General features: G+C 34.5%; 1 protein-coding gene across 8 annotated transcripts in view; it reads left to right on the top strand.

The window, feature by feature from the left end:
* CEP170 (centrosomal protein 170) overlaps window positions 1–16,480 on the top strand; it is a 95,711-nt gene that overhangs the window by 44,723 nt on the left and 34,508 nt on the right. For all 8 annotated transcript variants that reach the window (XM_071428915.1, XM_071428908.1, XM_071428938.1 and 5 more), the window contains exons 8-9: window positions 282–758; window positions 3,338–3,981. In XM_071428915.1, the coding sequence (XP_071285016.1) occupies window positions 282–758; window positions 3,338–3,981 (1,121 nt within the window). The remainder of the gene's footprint in view (window positions 1–281; window positions 759–3,337; window positions 3,982–16,480) is intronic.

Raw genomic sequence — 16,480 nt, 5'->3', positions numbered from 1 at the left:
CATCTTCTAAAAATATTTTGCATGCACTTTGACAAATTTTAAGTGAGCTTTTTGCCACTTTACGCTTGTCAACAACTGAAGTTCAAACTGCCTTTTCATTAATACTTCTCATATGTAATTTTGGAACTATTTTTCCAGAACTATGGTGCTCAGTCTACTCCACAATCTTAGTGTTTATTCCAGAAATTACTCGAGTGGCCTTTACTGGAGTTCAGAAACTTCTTGAAGAGCCTGAAGTTCCCAAGTATTGTAAAATCTTTTTTTTTTATTTTTCCTAATAGGATGCAGCACAGATGCCAAACAATCTGAGGAGCAATCTGCATCAGCAAGTGAAGAACTTTATCCTTTCTGCAGGGAGCCCAGTTATTTTGAAATCCCTACTAAAGAATGCCAGCAAGCTTCACAGGTAGCAGAGAGCACTATTCACGAAATTCCCACAAAAGATACCCAAAGCTCCCACGCGGCAGCTTCGGGGCACGCTTCCTTTACCATTGAATTTGATGACAACACTCCAGGAAAAGTGAAGATCAAGGATCATGTGACAAAGTTCACGTCGGAGCAGCGTCACAAGTCGAAGAAGCCTTCGTCCTGCAGCGGCCAGGACCTGCCAGGGCTGCAGACGGTGATGATGGCAGCTGAGAGCAAAGTGGCAGATTGGCTCGCACAGAACAACCCTCCGAGAATGATATGGGAGCCAACGGAGGAGGACTCCAAAAGTATCAAGAGTGATGTTCCAGTGTACCTGAAGAGGCTGAAAGGTAAAGTCAATAGTTCCAGCTATGCTTAGCTCTGAAAGCAGCAATTCCTCACCAGCACGCGGTCAGAGGATCCCTGAGCCCACGCGGAGTTCAGGTCAAATCACAGATTGTCCACACGTATGCAAGGATCTGGGCTGGGAAATTGTATTGCTGAATTAAGTCTTACAAAGGGCATAAGAAATCAAATGCTGAATCATTTTACAATCAATATGCTAATTGGAGATGTTCCAGTGTGGCTGAAAACATCAGGTCTTGAAAAAGAAAAGGAAAAAATCCAACATTTAGTTAAACTTTATATATCCCACTTTTTCTCATTAAGTACTTTAAAAACATGGATTGCTTTTTAGAATCAAAGCTCTGAAGTTCAATTTATGCTTTTAGCAACTCTTTCAGTAGTATATCTTCTGTGATTATTTGTATGTTCTAAGAAAATCATTTATAGCAAAGAATACATCATATACTCATTCTGCTTATATGGATCATGTTTGGTAGAGTCAAGTTGGAGTCAGGAATCAGACATAAAGCAAGCGTTTCAATTTTTATATTCACCTTGTGGACTGTTGTATTCATATGAGTGCTGCTGTTGAATGGAGTTCCAGCTGATCATACATGTTAATTTATTGCAGACAGTGACATTTTGAATGAAATGAAATTAAATAAAATGTTACACATGACAAGTGTACCTTCTCTTGAGTGTCACGTAACAGAATAGAGAAGCAGATAGTCTTGATGTTCAGATGAAGAGTCCAGTACCATTCAAACTTGTATAAGGAAAACTTCTGATGAACTTTTTCAAGTCTCTCATTTTTTCCATTTTTAATTTCAGCTGCTTAACCCTACAATTCTCATTTTCCTTGGCTCTGCAACATTATCATGTCTAGTTTGTAAACCAGCTGGCACTGGGTACAACATCCTTTGCCTTATTGATCAAAAGTCTGCTTTTTAAGGTTGTCCCTTTCAAATTAAGCTTAAATAAAATTCTGAAAGCAGAATTAGGTTAATGTGCTGGCATAAAGATAATAATATATTATTTCTTCCAGTGTAAATCACATTCTTTGGCCTTCATGTAAATATATTAAATTCATGAATATTCTTTAATATACTAGCTGTGACACTTTGATAAATAGAAGGGGCTTTGTTTATAAGCCTTTTCCTGACAGAAACTCCACAAAGTCTGATTAATTTTATTCTGAAAGAGGTATAAGTTATGGGATGCATATGGCCATAATAAATATCTGAATTTTGTAATCTTCTATGGCCTGTTTGTATTCTCAGTCATTAGTTTTATTTTTAGATAGTAAATATACGTAGGTGCTTTGAAAGTTCGATTTTTTTAGAAAACTCAAAGCTTTTTTTTTCTCTTCAGCTTTTTCTTATAGTATTCTGTACTGAAGTCCCACTGCTAAAATTAGACTATATGACTTTCACTGTGATGTTGCTACTGCTTTCTTATTATTTGGAAACATCAATAATCACAGAATTTTTGTAGGCATTATTCTAACAAGTAGAAAACAGGAATGTAAGTTGGGATTTCAGCTGTGTCTTCAGTTGTGTTAGTCTGATAAGTAAGATTAGCCAATATGTAATTACTGTTTAACTGAATAGTAGCTGCATATCCTAACTATTTAAATGAGAAAACCTTAAAAAAGCTGACCTCTTGAGAATCAAAAATACAGAAATTGGACATTATATATATATGTAAAAGCAGAATTGAATCTAAAAGAGTTCAGAGAGGATGAAAGTGTTCCTTCCCAGCTACTGAGCTAAAACTTAGGAGCATTGACACTTCCATTGTACATGAGGTTGCTCTGTGTTAAATACACTTACTATGTGTAAGTATCCAGCCTTCATACATTTTCAGGTATCATTGCAAAGTACCTCTTTAGGTGTATGTATGATTTATGAAATATGTAATCCTTATTCATAGATCTCAGAGTAGTTCATGGAATGAATAAGTAATAACAACCATTTTACTTGCACACATCAGATGCTGAGCAGAGTGAATTATGGAAAAACTCATTGCTCTTCTTGGAAAAAGTAATAAAGAATTCAATCCAAGTTTAAGTAGACATTTCTCATGATAAAGTGTTGTAAATGTGAGAGGAATCCAGCAATATGAACTGTGGCTCTCTTTCCACTGTCGGAAGGACTTTATTAAGATTTTATTTTTCCTCTTAACCCTGCCTGGAATGTGTCAGTAGTCATTTGTAATCAACTGGCTCTGTAACAATACTGATAGAATTCAAAAACATACTATAGTACAGCTGGTAAAATACTGGCTTTTATATGTCACTGGTAAGTATTCACAGATGAGAATACTGGGGAAAGGATACTTCAAATTCACTGCTGTTACTGATCAGCTTTGAAAATGTTTCCTTGTTTGACTTGTAGCAAGTTGATTGCATTTCCAGGAACTGTACCAAATTTGCAGAGCCATGTCTATAAGCTGTTGGAGTTTAAACAGAAATCCACTTTGAAATAATTTCCTTCCTAGTTTGCTGCTCGGCTTTTTTTGTTGATGTAATGTTGTGGTCTTTCTTTGTTTCACTGTGCTATATATTGTTTTGCTTTGCTTGTAGGGAATAAGCATGATGATGGCACACAAAGTGATTCAGAAAATATTGGTGCACACCGGCACTACAGTAAACGGGCAGCACTTGAAGAACACTTAAGGCATCATCATACAGAGCTGAAAAAGTCACACCAGAAAGTCCATTCCACAGAAAAGCAGCAAGAGCAAGCTGGTTTGAGTCAGACTGCCTTTATGATTGAGTTTTTTGATGAAGACCATCCTCGCAAGAGACGTTCTTACTCTTTTTCTCAGAATGTAGGAGCTCTGTGCCCAGAATCTCCATCTCCCACATCTCACGCACGAGCTGAAAGAGTGAAACCTGCATCAGGAGAGAAAGCCCCTTCACCTGTGCAAGCTGGCTCATCACATCACAGAGCAGTACATGGTGTTCATGCCAAACTTCTAAACCAGAAATCAGAAGAACCCTCTGCTGCGTTACCTGCCTTACAAGCTGCGTTGTTAAGGAGTTCAGGAAGCCTTGGCCATAGGCCTACTCAGAACCAGGAGATGGACAAAAAGTTGAAGAGCCAACATATTTCTGCTGCTACTGAAAAGGACAATGAGGATGACCAGAGTGACAAAGGTACTTACACTATTGAGTTGGAAAATCCCAATCCTGAAGAAGTGGAAGCCCGCAAAATGATTGACAAGGTGAGAAACCTGAAATGCATTCTGATCTTAAAAGTGTTATTGGATGTGTGGGCAGCTCTGAATCCCTTCAGTTCTGCTTATTAAAACTGCTGCAATAACACAAGTTTTTAAACCTGTCTATAATGTTGAAATATAAAATGTTGTAAGAGCAGCAGCAGGCATTTGGCTAAACATTATTCCTTCTTGCATACTGCTGTTGTCTTCAAGTTTGGTAGTTTAAATGTGTTTCCAAAAGATTTCAGTACCATGCACAAAAAATCATTTAACCATAAAAAATTCCAGGCACCAAAAAATCATGTAACTGGTACTTTTATCAGGATGGTTTGTATTCTTGTGGAAATACTCACTTGTTCTTGAAAACCTCTTGTTTCTAGTTTTCATTACATAAATTGGTTCCATTCAAATTATCATATAGATACAGATTGCAAATGTTTTCTGTACTTATTAAAAAAGTATATTCAGTAACAGTAACTTAATTTCAGTGTCAGCTGTATAGAGTAAGTAAGAAAATGCTTTGATTTTCCAAAAGTGTTTATATGATAGCAGTGTAAATTTCCTAGTTTGCTTATTGGTAACCATAGAAATATCAATAACAATACAATTTGTATTTGCAGTTTAAAAACTGTATTAAATAACTATTCTTTGGATTCAACAGGAAAATATGGGTAGCAGAAGGCTATGTTTAATAATTTTGCTTAACATGACTTGAAATGGACTTTTTCTGCTTTGGTTGTGTTTTCCTAGATAATATATCATTGTAGAATGCCTGCATCCAATTCTAGGTGAGGGTTTTGCTAATTTACAGTAAACTCACTGTTTAGAATTATCTAAGGATTCATTTGCATGTCTAAAACTTTTCAGAGCTAAACAAATACATTAATACATTCAGAATTAATTTTGGTTAGTGTTGAAAACTGTGTTTTGCAAGACAAGCTAGATTCACTTGTTTGATTTTGTAAAAAAAATCTGAAGTAGTGGGGAAATGGAACATTGCATTATAGATGATTTTCTTTTAAAAAAGGTGTTTATGAGCATTTGGAGACAGGGATTAAAGTAAAGGGTGTCACCTTCAATAAAATAATAATAATAATAATAATTTCACCTCTTCAGATTCTGAAAAGGAAATTTTTTACTTCTTTGAAATAATGTTCAAAAGACAACTGGGAACTAAAAGCATTCTGAATGAAGCAAGTAAATATTAAGGAACTACAAATTTCTACATCTATTCTTAAATTATAAATCTTCAACTAAATGGCATCAGAAAATTTGTAAGTCAAGTTTTAGCTAAATCTAGTAGTTCAACATGCCAAGTAATAACATTTGAAAATAGGCAATTTCTGTACTTGATAAAAATGTTAATACTGTCTAATATTTATAATCAGAGAATGTGCTGAGTTGGAAGGGACCCATTAGGATCATTGAGTCAAACTCTCAGCCCTACACAGGACATTCCAAGAATCACACCCTATGATTCTGAGAGAGTTAATAAAATTTCAACTTTTTTGTGGCCTTCAGTACCCGTTCAGATTATCTAAAGTCAGTTTTTTGTTTGAATCAAATATCTCCTGCTAAAGGACAGATTCAGGAAGAGGAAGTAAATGGAAGCCTTAAGAATGATAGTAAAGTATTGCTTAATAATCTTAGTGTTATATAAAAGCTTTTGGGTATCATAAATTTCCTTTACTGCTAACTTTAAAGGTGTCACCACTACGTATTAAAGATTTATTATGAAGCAAAGCAGAGATATTTTCTCTTCAAGGTCTTCTGTATCATTTCACTTAGTATCTGTGTTGAAATCTTATGAACACTATATTTTACATCCAGTTCAAAGAGCCCTGCTATGCAATTCTTATTTGATTTGGTAATATGAAGTAGTATGATACTATTTTTATGAAGTGCAGAAAAACAGCCAATGAAGAAAATCTAAACCAAATGGAAGCCAAAAATTTTGTCCTCCAGCTGAGCTCAGCTTTGCTTCCTTCCTATTTTAAATTGCTAATGCTTTGGATAATCTTACTTTGCCAAAGGGGGATAAGTGAGGTATAAGACAAGGACTTTGTAAGCCTGTTGACTCCTGTGCTTCTTTATTGAGGATTTAAGAGAATTATTGGTATACATCTTATCAATTATTTCAGTATAACCACTCTTTTATTGTTGGCAAGTCAGTCCTTTTTCTGAGTAGTTACTATGCCTGCTCAACTGAGTCATTTAAGGGTGTCTCTTGGGTCCAAACTTTAATTGAAATTCAAGAGTTTACTTTGCTAGTATTGGGATGAAAATGCACTACAAATAGCAAGGATCACTTTCTAAAACATTTGCACAATAATGCATTCTTCTGAGTAGCAATTTACATTAGAATGGTGCTAAAATCTGCGTGTGGTTTACCTGAAAAAGTTTCAGTGAAACAAAGTATTTCTGGGTGTGGATATTTTCTCCCTTTTATTGGAGGAAAGGATGAGAATGACCAAAATATCCAAAAATTACTCTCAAGTGTGACTCATTCTTAGTCTTAGCCTTACTGTTCTCTCTGGTAAGGAGCATAAGAGCAAACCACAGTTGCAAAAGTAGTATTAACTTGTAAAAAATCAAAGTGAGATTATTAATGTTTCTTTACATTAAGAATCCAAGAGAAACATGCAGGAAGTCAAAGTTAAAATTCTCAGAAAAAAAAATTGAAAACACCCATCTCTCTGTGTAATTCTAAGAAAAGCGGAGTAAAAATCTTAATGTTGAGCTGTATTACTTCCTTCAAAAGTACTATTTTTGCTTAGTGTAGCCTTTTGCTAAAGATTGAAGGAAATAATCTCAAGAAGAATAGATGCTTGTGTGAAACTATTTTAAAAAGCCAGAAACTATGCTGTCCTGCTTATTCAGCATCTTTATTTCATTTAGATTGCTAAGGATCCAGTTCTTCCTCTGGTGCTTTTCAGCCTCTAAGAAAAAAGTATTGTCACTATAGCAGAAAAGGAGCAGAATAGCAAATGACAGAACCTTTGTTTCTCAACCATTTTAAAGCCTGACTTTTGAGAAGAGAATGTGAGGAAAATGCATTATCAGAAAGAAAGAGGATAACAGTTTCATAAGTAACAGACAAAAGCTTTTTAATTTCAATTCTTTTCCCTAACAGAGAGGAGTAATCACATATCTGCAGTCATGACTGTCTTGGGGTGAATGTCTTCTACTTACCTAAAGTGCAAGTTTTCAAATATATTATTGCTTGTGTCTTATACAACTTTTGAAGATTTTTTTAAAAAAGATTCTATTCTAAGATTAAAAAATACAGTACATATGCACATAGTCTTCAATTATAAATGTTAAAAGAAGATGCAAGTTGACATTTATGGTTGTGTCTTAATGTTCTTTATGAATAGAGGGTACTTGAAAAATAACACTAAATTTTGCTTCCTAAAAGTCCTTTCATTAGTCAACGATATTTCTGCATCCAGGTGTTCAAATGTCACTTAAATTCATAGAGCAGTATGAATTGGTTAGTAGGCTAAGGTTTAGAAAATAAATATATTAATAACAGGAGAAAAATACTTGTAGAGCTCTTTTTTGTCTTTTTATACTTGTAGAGCTCTTTTTTGAATTGCCACTGAGAGCAATTTCGTCAATGTGGTAAGAAAACAAGCTGCTGTTGTATGCCACAAAGCCCACCTTGAACATATGTGTCATAAAATATCCTCTACTCAAATAGCATCAGAAAGACACAACTTTTTTCTAGCAGAATAATGGTCTTATTGTTGCAGCTAACAGCTAAGTACAAAATGAAAGAAATTCAGGATCTTGATTTAATTTAGAACATGTTTTCAGTGTTAAGTTTTCCATTTAAAATACATGAGTAAATGGGGCACAGTTGTAGGATTTGTTTTTCCTCTACATCCAGCCTTTATGCTCTTTAGATGGATTCAGTGCTTTCTTCTGTTAACACTTAGCAATTGCTTTCTTTTTATCTCTGAGTTGTAAATTTTCTATCCATTTTATGTTTTTTAAATAAATCAATCTATTAGAAGAAAGTTGTTCTCAGAAGTCATATCACATTAAAAAATCTTCATAGGCCACAGAAAAGGTGAGTCTGCCAGTGGATGAAAGAGTTTAAAATGATGCTTCTGCAGTTCATCTTCCTTTTTTGTAGATATAAAGAGACCAAATTATCATGCTAATGACTTTCCTTTTTCAATAAAGCAAAGTACTGCCAGTAATAAATATTAATAAATGAATGTGCAAATAATTCTGCATGTGTTTGGAATATTAAATACTTTGAGGCTATTGCAGTAAATAAAAAGCAACTCAGTGGGGTTTTTGCGAGTTCTTTGGGGGTTTTCTTCATGGCTCTTTTTCTGTTTGTTTTATGTAGGGTTTTTTGTTGTCTTTCTTCTTCATCCAGTTTCATTTTAGGGTATTTAAAAATTGAAATATTTTATAAAACTTACTATAGCAGATGTAAGCCTTTCTATACGTATGTGGGAAGGGATGGAATAGAATTGAGGCTATCTGAGGGTTTCAAGTCCTGTCAGATAACCAGGAAATCTGGAATGCAGTTCATATACATATGGAAACATTTGGCTTTGGTCCCCAAATTTTTTGGCTTTGGTCCCCAAAATTTTGGTCCCCAAATTTTTTCTTGATTTATGTTATTTTCATTTACGTTTCCTAAAAGATAATTGATTTTTCATCAGCATATAAATTTAGATCGCAAATTCAACTGATTCATACTGATTTCCAAACAGTAGACTTGAAAAAATGTATCAAAATCAAACCTCAATCCATCCTGCCACCTTCAGAAAGACTTACTGTGACCATGTAATGATATTGTTTTCAGTGCAAGCTCCATATTCTAGATGTTTTAAAGTCTTTATTTATGTAGATAGATGGGCCCTAGCAGTAATGATCTTTTTTTTAATGTGCAGTCTATCACCTCGAATTTTATTTTATTACATACTGTGCAATGAGTGTACATAAAATCTTACTCTATTGACACAATCTTGAGAGAGATTCTTCTTTCCTCTTTAAAATTTTGGAATAGTTATTATGGATGGAAAACTGTATAGGTGTTCGCTGTAGACAGCACATTTTCCAATTTTATTTTCTGGATCTTTCTGCTCATGATGATACTTATTTGTTTGGTTTGATTTCTTTTTTTTTTTCCTTTTTTTTTTTTTTTGAGTATGGATATGAATGGGAATCTGTTCTGAAAGATGATTGTTATAAAATGGAATTTCCTTATTCTTTTTACACCCAAGGCATATCTGTCATATCACATTGTAATATTGGCTAACATGAATTTAAAGTAGTATTTACTTTTGAATGATTTATTGTTGTGTCTTTAAGTGTTCATAAACGTTGTATACCAGATCTTGTCTTCTCTCTTGCAAATGTTAACAATTTATCAGTAACCTTGCAGATAGTTATTGCTATAATTCCTCTGGTTATGGAATTAACATACATGTTATAGAACTGCTCTCAGCAATTTTTTCAGTATTGTAAGTGGAAAAACTACCTGGAAAGAGTCAGTGGGTAGAGAGGAAGTTAAGAGAAAAAAAATCTCAGTATGTTTCAATGACTCTTTAAGGAACTCAGGTAGATGTATCTACTTTCAGAAAATCACTTTCAGGTCTCCTGTCTTTTCACACTCTCTGGGTTTAATTGCTTTTACCATTGCTTCAGCAGTTTCTTTGAGAGAAATGCCTTGAGCCCTACAGAGTGTCTTGTTTGCAGAATGACTATTTTATGAGTACAGTGCTGAAAAAGCAGTAGACCACTTGAAGCCTATCCAATCATCTGAGCTTATAAATTTTGTCAAGAGCTCAGAGGATGTTTGTGACCTTTTCTTTTTATAAGGAAAGGAGTTTTATAAGATAAGGAACAGCCTCTAAACTTGTTGTTTCATTTTTAATTTGGAATCCTAAAGAAAATTAATTCTTCACAGTAGCAAACAGGGACAAAATATGTATGCATGTAAATATGTAACTGGTGTCTGCTAAGAGGAAGCTCTTAGACTTGGCATGTTGATCCTTTTCATTTGCTTATGTGGCTTTTTTTATACCAGAGCATCTTGCATCTGAATCTATAACTTGCATATAAAGTTAAAATGACGTAAAGAGCTTCTGTGAAATCCATGGCTATTCATGAGACATTCCCTGCACAGAACACAGTCTGTTTGCCTGGAAAGGCCAGGATAACTGCCAAGAACAAGCAAAAACTATTAAAATGAAACTCCTCAGAAGCAGCTTGGTTAAACACAGTTCATGTAGTAGCTGAACACAAAAAGAGCTGAGGCATGCTCTTATCTCAACTTTGTGAAAGATGAGAAAAAATGTTTGCCTTTTGTCTTCTCTCTATGATCAGTAACTGACTTTTAAGGACCAATTTACTGTGTGTTATGAATGCCTGAACCACCTTCTGTGGAAGAATTGTCAGGAGCTCAGTCTGAGCACCAAATGCAGCATTGCCGAGATGATCTGAAGCCTCTTCCATTTCCTTGCTCTCTGGAGTCCTCTTTTGCCATCAATCAATCATACTCTGAGTGTGGTTTATTTACAGTTTCTTCTTTTTTAGTACACCCAAACTGTGCTCAAATCCCGAAATCCTGATTGTATTTTCAAAATTATACTTATTCCCCTTTTTTTATGTATTTGCTTTTTGCTGGTCTGGCTCTATCAGTTTACAGCTCAGTTTCTGAAACCTTTTGACTTCTGACCTCTGGGACAAACAAATATGCTTATCATCTTCCTTTCCCCTAAAAGTTATGAAACACGATTGCTATTGTAATTTACATTCCCATCACTTTACAATGACAAATACTTTATTTCAAATTAAATAATTTGTTCCTTGTTAATTTTGGCATGATCCTTTTTTAATGCCCTGTACAGTGTAGACCCTTGTTCCTTACCATTGCTCTGCTTTGTTTTTTGTTTTTTTTTTTTTAACTGTTCATCTTTGAATTCCCTTGTGTCTTTCTTTTTGTTCCTTTTATACAGATTGCCTACACTGAAATGAAAAGCATTCAAATAATGATATTTTTAAAATATGTTTCTAAATTACGTCCCTGACTGTTGTTAGGATCTAAAAGAATAGCAAAAGACTTACTGAAATAATTTTACTTTTCAAATACTATCATTAATGAATAGGAATTGCAGCTAGAATTCTTAATATTTATTTGTTGGTTTTTTCTGTTAATTGATGGTATTGATAATTACTATATATCCTTTTCATTAAGACTTCAGCAGTAAGATTACTGGGGAAATTTTGTAAACTAAAAATTTTAAAACTAGATAGGATTCTTCAGATTTTCCCATTCTAATATACATAGTTTGCTGTAAAACTGAGTGAACATATCTACTAGAAGTGTCAAGTTACACTTTTTTCTGTTTATGTCAGTATCTTTGTGATTTGGATGAGCAACTAGCTCTGTGGTCATTAAGTACTGAATAATTATAGTATTGTAGAACTGCAGTGTGATCTTCTTACACCAGAAAACACTTTAAAGGTAAAGCAAGTATGAAGTCCAGAAATGAACTTGGAAAAGCATCTGAATGAGATACAACTGGAAAAAGTTTTTTTCTTAGTCAAGAGCTTTCAGGTTTATAAAAAGCACATAGGAAGAACATCAGGTGAGGTTAGTGGGTATGGGGGAGGGCGTTAGCAAACCATTGTCTTCCTTCTTATTCAGAAAAAACAGTTCCTGTTGCCATTATTTTTTTTGTGACCAGTTTTTATTTTAATTTCTTGAAAGTATTGCACATATTGAGGAAGAATATTGACTTCTATGGTTTCAAAGAATCATCTTGATAGTTAATTCTAAAGTCATTGCGTTCACCTGTAGTATCTGTGCTGTAAAAAAGTACTAATTCACTGCTTTGGGACAGGAGAAGGGAGAGTGAACAAGACTAATTCCTGGTCACTAAAGCTAGCTTGTGTTAGAGGTGTGTTGCAGCTACGGTGATGAGCAGGTGAACTCTGAGTCATGAGCTGTTGTCACAGGGAAGTGTATATGACCTGCCAAAAGAGAGTACTCTGCTTTCTGCAAAATTAGCCCTTGCCAAAGAGACCAAGGCATGGTCTAAGACTTGGTCCTGTAACTCACACTGTCTCTGACAATGTGCCAGTACTTTGTGCAAGATTTGCATCTTGCTTGTATTGTGTTAGATAGATTTTGTTAATTCTTGGGTTTGGTTGAATAAAGAACAATTTCTGGTTAATACAGATAAGGTTATATTCTCAGAATATTGGAAAAACTTGCTGCTATAAAGTGATTGAATTTGTGAATACCCTCATTAAGTTACAAAATTTTTGCCATTAGTTAGTGCATATTTTCCTTCTGTATTATTTCAGGGCAAGTTTGCATTCTAGCAAGTAACAAGATAATGCTCTGAGACTTGTTATAGTTTTAGCCTGCTGTTTTGGCCCTTTGTTACTGGGTGAACTGCAGATGTAAATGGATTATCATAGGGGATCTTTGAAGGAGTTACTTCACTGCTTTGAAATGGAAAAGTATGTACCAGGAGTTCACCTTATCTTATCCCTCCTGCTCTGAAATACTTGGGGCTTTCTCCAGACTTTGCTCTAGGAGACCTGAGATGCTAAGCCAGGGTGCCCAGGACTTTATCCATTTGGGTCTTCATGCCCTACATGGGCAGAGACTAGGCAAGCTTGCTTGACTGTTCTGAGTGAAAAAACTTTTCTTCATACCCTGTCTCATCTGACATGAGTTGTCCCTTGTCCCCCTGTAGTGTAGCACTGTGGAGAGCCTGGCTGTCATCTTGGTACATTCCCCATTGTACTGGGAGGCTGCTGTTAGGCAACCCCAAAGCCTTCCCATCTCCAAAGTGATCAAACCCAGCTTCCCCAGACTCTCCCCACAGGTAAAATGCTCGAGTCTTTGACATATTGGTGGCCCCTGCTGAGCTACCTAGTTAGACAATGTCTCTCCTGTATCACCTGTGAATCCATTTGCTTAAGGAGCCAGCTGGAATGCAGGTTAAACAAAATTACATCAGGATTATTTCATAGATGGCTCTGGACGCTCTACAGCACGTCGTCATTCCCATGCCATTTAAAATGTCCTGATTCACAATGGAAATTGTTTCATGCTTCATAACAATAAAGTAGTTATTTTTAAACACCACCACCACAGTTTATACACCATGTTTGTGTCTGTTCTACATTACAGCCATGTTGCATAGACCCTGCAAGAACACCACGAAATGGTGCAGCTTGTTGGGGTGTCTAGATTTTTCTCTGTCAGTCAACTTTCAGGGTTTCTGTGAAAAATTTCATCCTGGATTTTGTTCTGTAACTTCATGAAACTTGAAACAACCAGGATGGCACAATGTAATCTTCCTGCAAAAATATAATTTCAGAAAAATAAACAATAGGACAGAGCAGGGCAAAAAACTTTTACTTTTAGCTTTCCAGAATTATTGCTTATAGGAAGCAGATATCTTAGGAATACCTTTCTCTGGTAGTTTCAGTTTTAAATTACACCTGTTAAAAAAATGCATTAGTGTTGTTGGGTTTTTTAATATTTCTAGGAATTGTTATTTATATTTTTTTATTCTTTTTACATTACTCCTTATTCCTCAGGTTCTCTCAAAAAATGCAAGATCAGAGTCTTGTGAAAGTCCCTGTTTTTTACAGTGCTATTTAAAAAGGGTAAATGATTTAGGAAACTTATTTTGCATTTACAGCCATGTGGTAGATATGTGTGATTTGTGATGGTTAGTCACATACATAGAATACATAGAATTATTTTACCTCCTTTATCAAAAATAAAGGCTTGCTTCTCATTTTTCAAACAGCTTGATGTGTCCAAATATGTATTGTATGTGTATTGATTCCAGAACCTGGCTTCATCTTTTTCTTTCCCAAAACACAGTTAATCAAAATGTATTTCATCGTTGCTCCTGACAAATACAAGCTTTACAGAAAGAAACTTAAGTCTTTCTTCCAAATAGGTGAGAGATGCAGCAATATGTGTCATCAGCATTTCCTCAGAATTCTCTTGGTTTGATTAAGTTATCTCCTAGACCTTCCTTAAATGATTTTGTATCATGAAGGTATTTAAAGAGAAGAAACATCTAAAGAATTGGAAGCCTTGAAAAATGTAATCTCGTCTTTGTAGGAAGATAAAGTCTTTATCCATTCAGGCTTCAGTCACAACAGTTCACACATACTATATTGTATCAGCCCAGAAAGTACAAATTGCATTTTCTAGATGGTGGAGAGATGATTTCCAGCAGAAGCATTCAGGTTGTTCCATGGCTGTTTCTGTTGAGGGTATATTCTGATTATTTGATAAATGGAGTATGTGGATTGGTCAAACCTGAAATTCTGATAGTATTGCTTTTCTGCAGGTGTCTGACAGCTGTGTAAGTAATAATGTACATTTTGTCAAATACTTGAGTTGTTTTACCTTGTGAATCATTTTAGTATTTAAATTCTTAATTCTGTGTTAGTAACAATCTTTTAAAGAGTTTTTATATATCACAAGACTGAAATTTAGTCTTTGGGCTTACATCACACTTACATGCATCTCCTCTTTCTTGTGAGAAGAGGGGCTTTGTAGTTGTATAGCAGTGGAACTTAGGCCAGGTGCATCCACAAAGCAAATGTAGAATGACATTGTAGTATGAAAATATACTTTCATTGAAGAAGATGTTTTACTTTTCTTTCTAATAATACTGTCTCCAAATATTTTGCTTATCTCTTCTGATATCCCCACAGTATAGAGGGAAGGAACATTAGGAGTGCTTATACTTGGGTCTTAGTGATATTCATATTACCTTTCACAGAAAAAAATTAGGCAATATTCAAATTTGGTTTTGCAGCAATTTCAGTAATAGAAGAATAACAAAATTTGCTTAAACATGACTTCAGTACTAGAAAAGGTAAGACTGAAAGTGTTATTTCTGATACAGTAAAGAAATTTGACATGGTAAATGAATGTGCTGTCCGATAAAAGGAAGCAATTTATAGCAGCAGTTTGCTACTGAAGTCTAAATTAGATATGGATGTGTGGAATTCATATTTTCCTTCTGGTGCTTATGTGATAATACCAGAATTTAATTTCATTTAAAGGAACATATAAAATTCTGTAATCAATGAAAGGATGATACACAAAGAAGAAAGTCTCTGCAGAGTAGTGATATATTCAAAGAAAGGTGTTAGTGGATGGTAACTGGTTTCTATCTTCAAAAATTGCTACAACTGTACAAATCAAAAGTATATCATGAAAGCAAAAATTTAAGTTTTAACATTCTATTTTTATAAAAAGAAAACAAATGTTTTGTAAATGCTATTAAGCAACTTCTAATCCAGAGACTCTAGATATGATTTATGGATAAATTAAAAATTTGGGGAGCATTGCCTGAATTTTAAAGCTTTTCTCATGAGAGCAAAAAACAAATCCAGTGCATTTGAGAAAATTTCCTCAGGTCTAAGTGTAGTAATGCTGTAGCAAGGTCTTCCTGTACAGTTAGCATAAGGAGTTGAATGTCGACAGGGTGCTAACTATGATTTTTTCCTTTGTCTGCTTCTCAGAAGCTGACAACATTATGGTTTGTGGCCATCTAGTGGTGAATCCAGTTTGAAGGCACTAACCTTGTTCAGAATTGTAATAAACCAGTCCTCTAGCTTTGCTGTGCAAAACTGAATTACAGCACACTTTTGGAGAAAAAAGAGTTCTCTACACCTTTTCCTATTCTGCACTAGTAGTGTTTGTTACAGGAGGATAACATCTTGAAGATGACAGAAAAATTTTTGATGTTGACTGGTAATTTTTGGCAACCAGCTTGAATGTGTGTGAGAGGTTCATTTTATTCTGTAATTTTTTAATATCTAAGTCCCTAGTAGTAAAGTAGTGAATTTATTTCTTACACAGAAATTTGAAAATTTTATAAATTACATGTTTCCAAGGTACAGATATTTTCTAAAATGTATTTGATTATACATCAATTCTGAAAGCAATTCAAATTCCCTGTTTCTATGACTCATGAGAAATTTGGGAAACAGTATGGTGGTTCTCCTGCTAAAGTTCTTCTTAATAATTGCCTTAGTAATAATGTTTTTCTAGTATTTTTTTTCTGGGCAATGTTTTTAAAATGTCATGGGAAAATTATCCTGGCTTAAGCAGAGAGATTAATATAAGCATCACTAGGAAATGGAGTAATAAAAGAACTATTCCAAGTCACATCTTGGATGAGATGAGTCCACATGATTCATGAGACCTGGTGGACTTTTAACATCTGCCAAATCTCCAACAGTTGAAAAACTGAAATTTTGTTTGTATTAGAGAAATAATTCAATATGCATATTAATAGCAAATGCAAGAATTTATATTTCTTATTCTCATTAGATAATAGCAAAAATCTGAAAATTTGGTCATTCTAGTTATTGGGTTTTTTCCTTAATTGGTAAAATGGGTTCTGCAATGATTTCACTTTTATCTTTTGTTCCTTTCATCAAAGTGTCATTTTTTCATATCTGACCATTCCAACTA

The sequence above is a fragment of the Agelaius tricolor genome, unplaced genomic scaffold, assembly GCF_023055355.1.
Source record: "Agelaius tricolor isolate 1412-34295 unplaced genomic scaffold, bAgeTri1.0.p SCAF_1, whole genome shotgun sequence".
NCBI classification, from domain to species: domain Eukaryota; kingdom Metazoa; phylum Chordata; class Aves; order Passeriformes; family Icteridae; genus Agelaius; species Agelaius tricolor.
The sequence above is the reverse complement of the archived record's forward strand: the minus strand, read 5'-3'. Positions and strand labels throughout refer to the sequence as shown.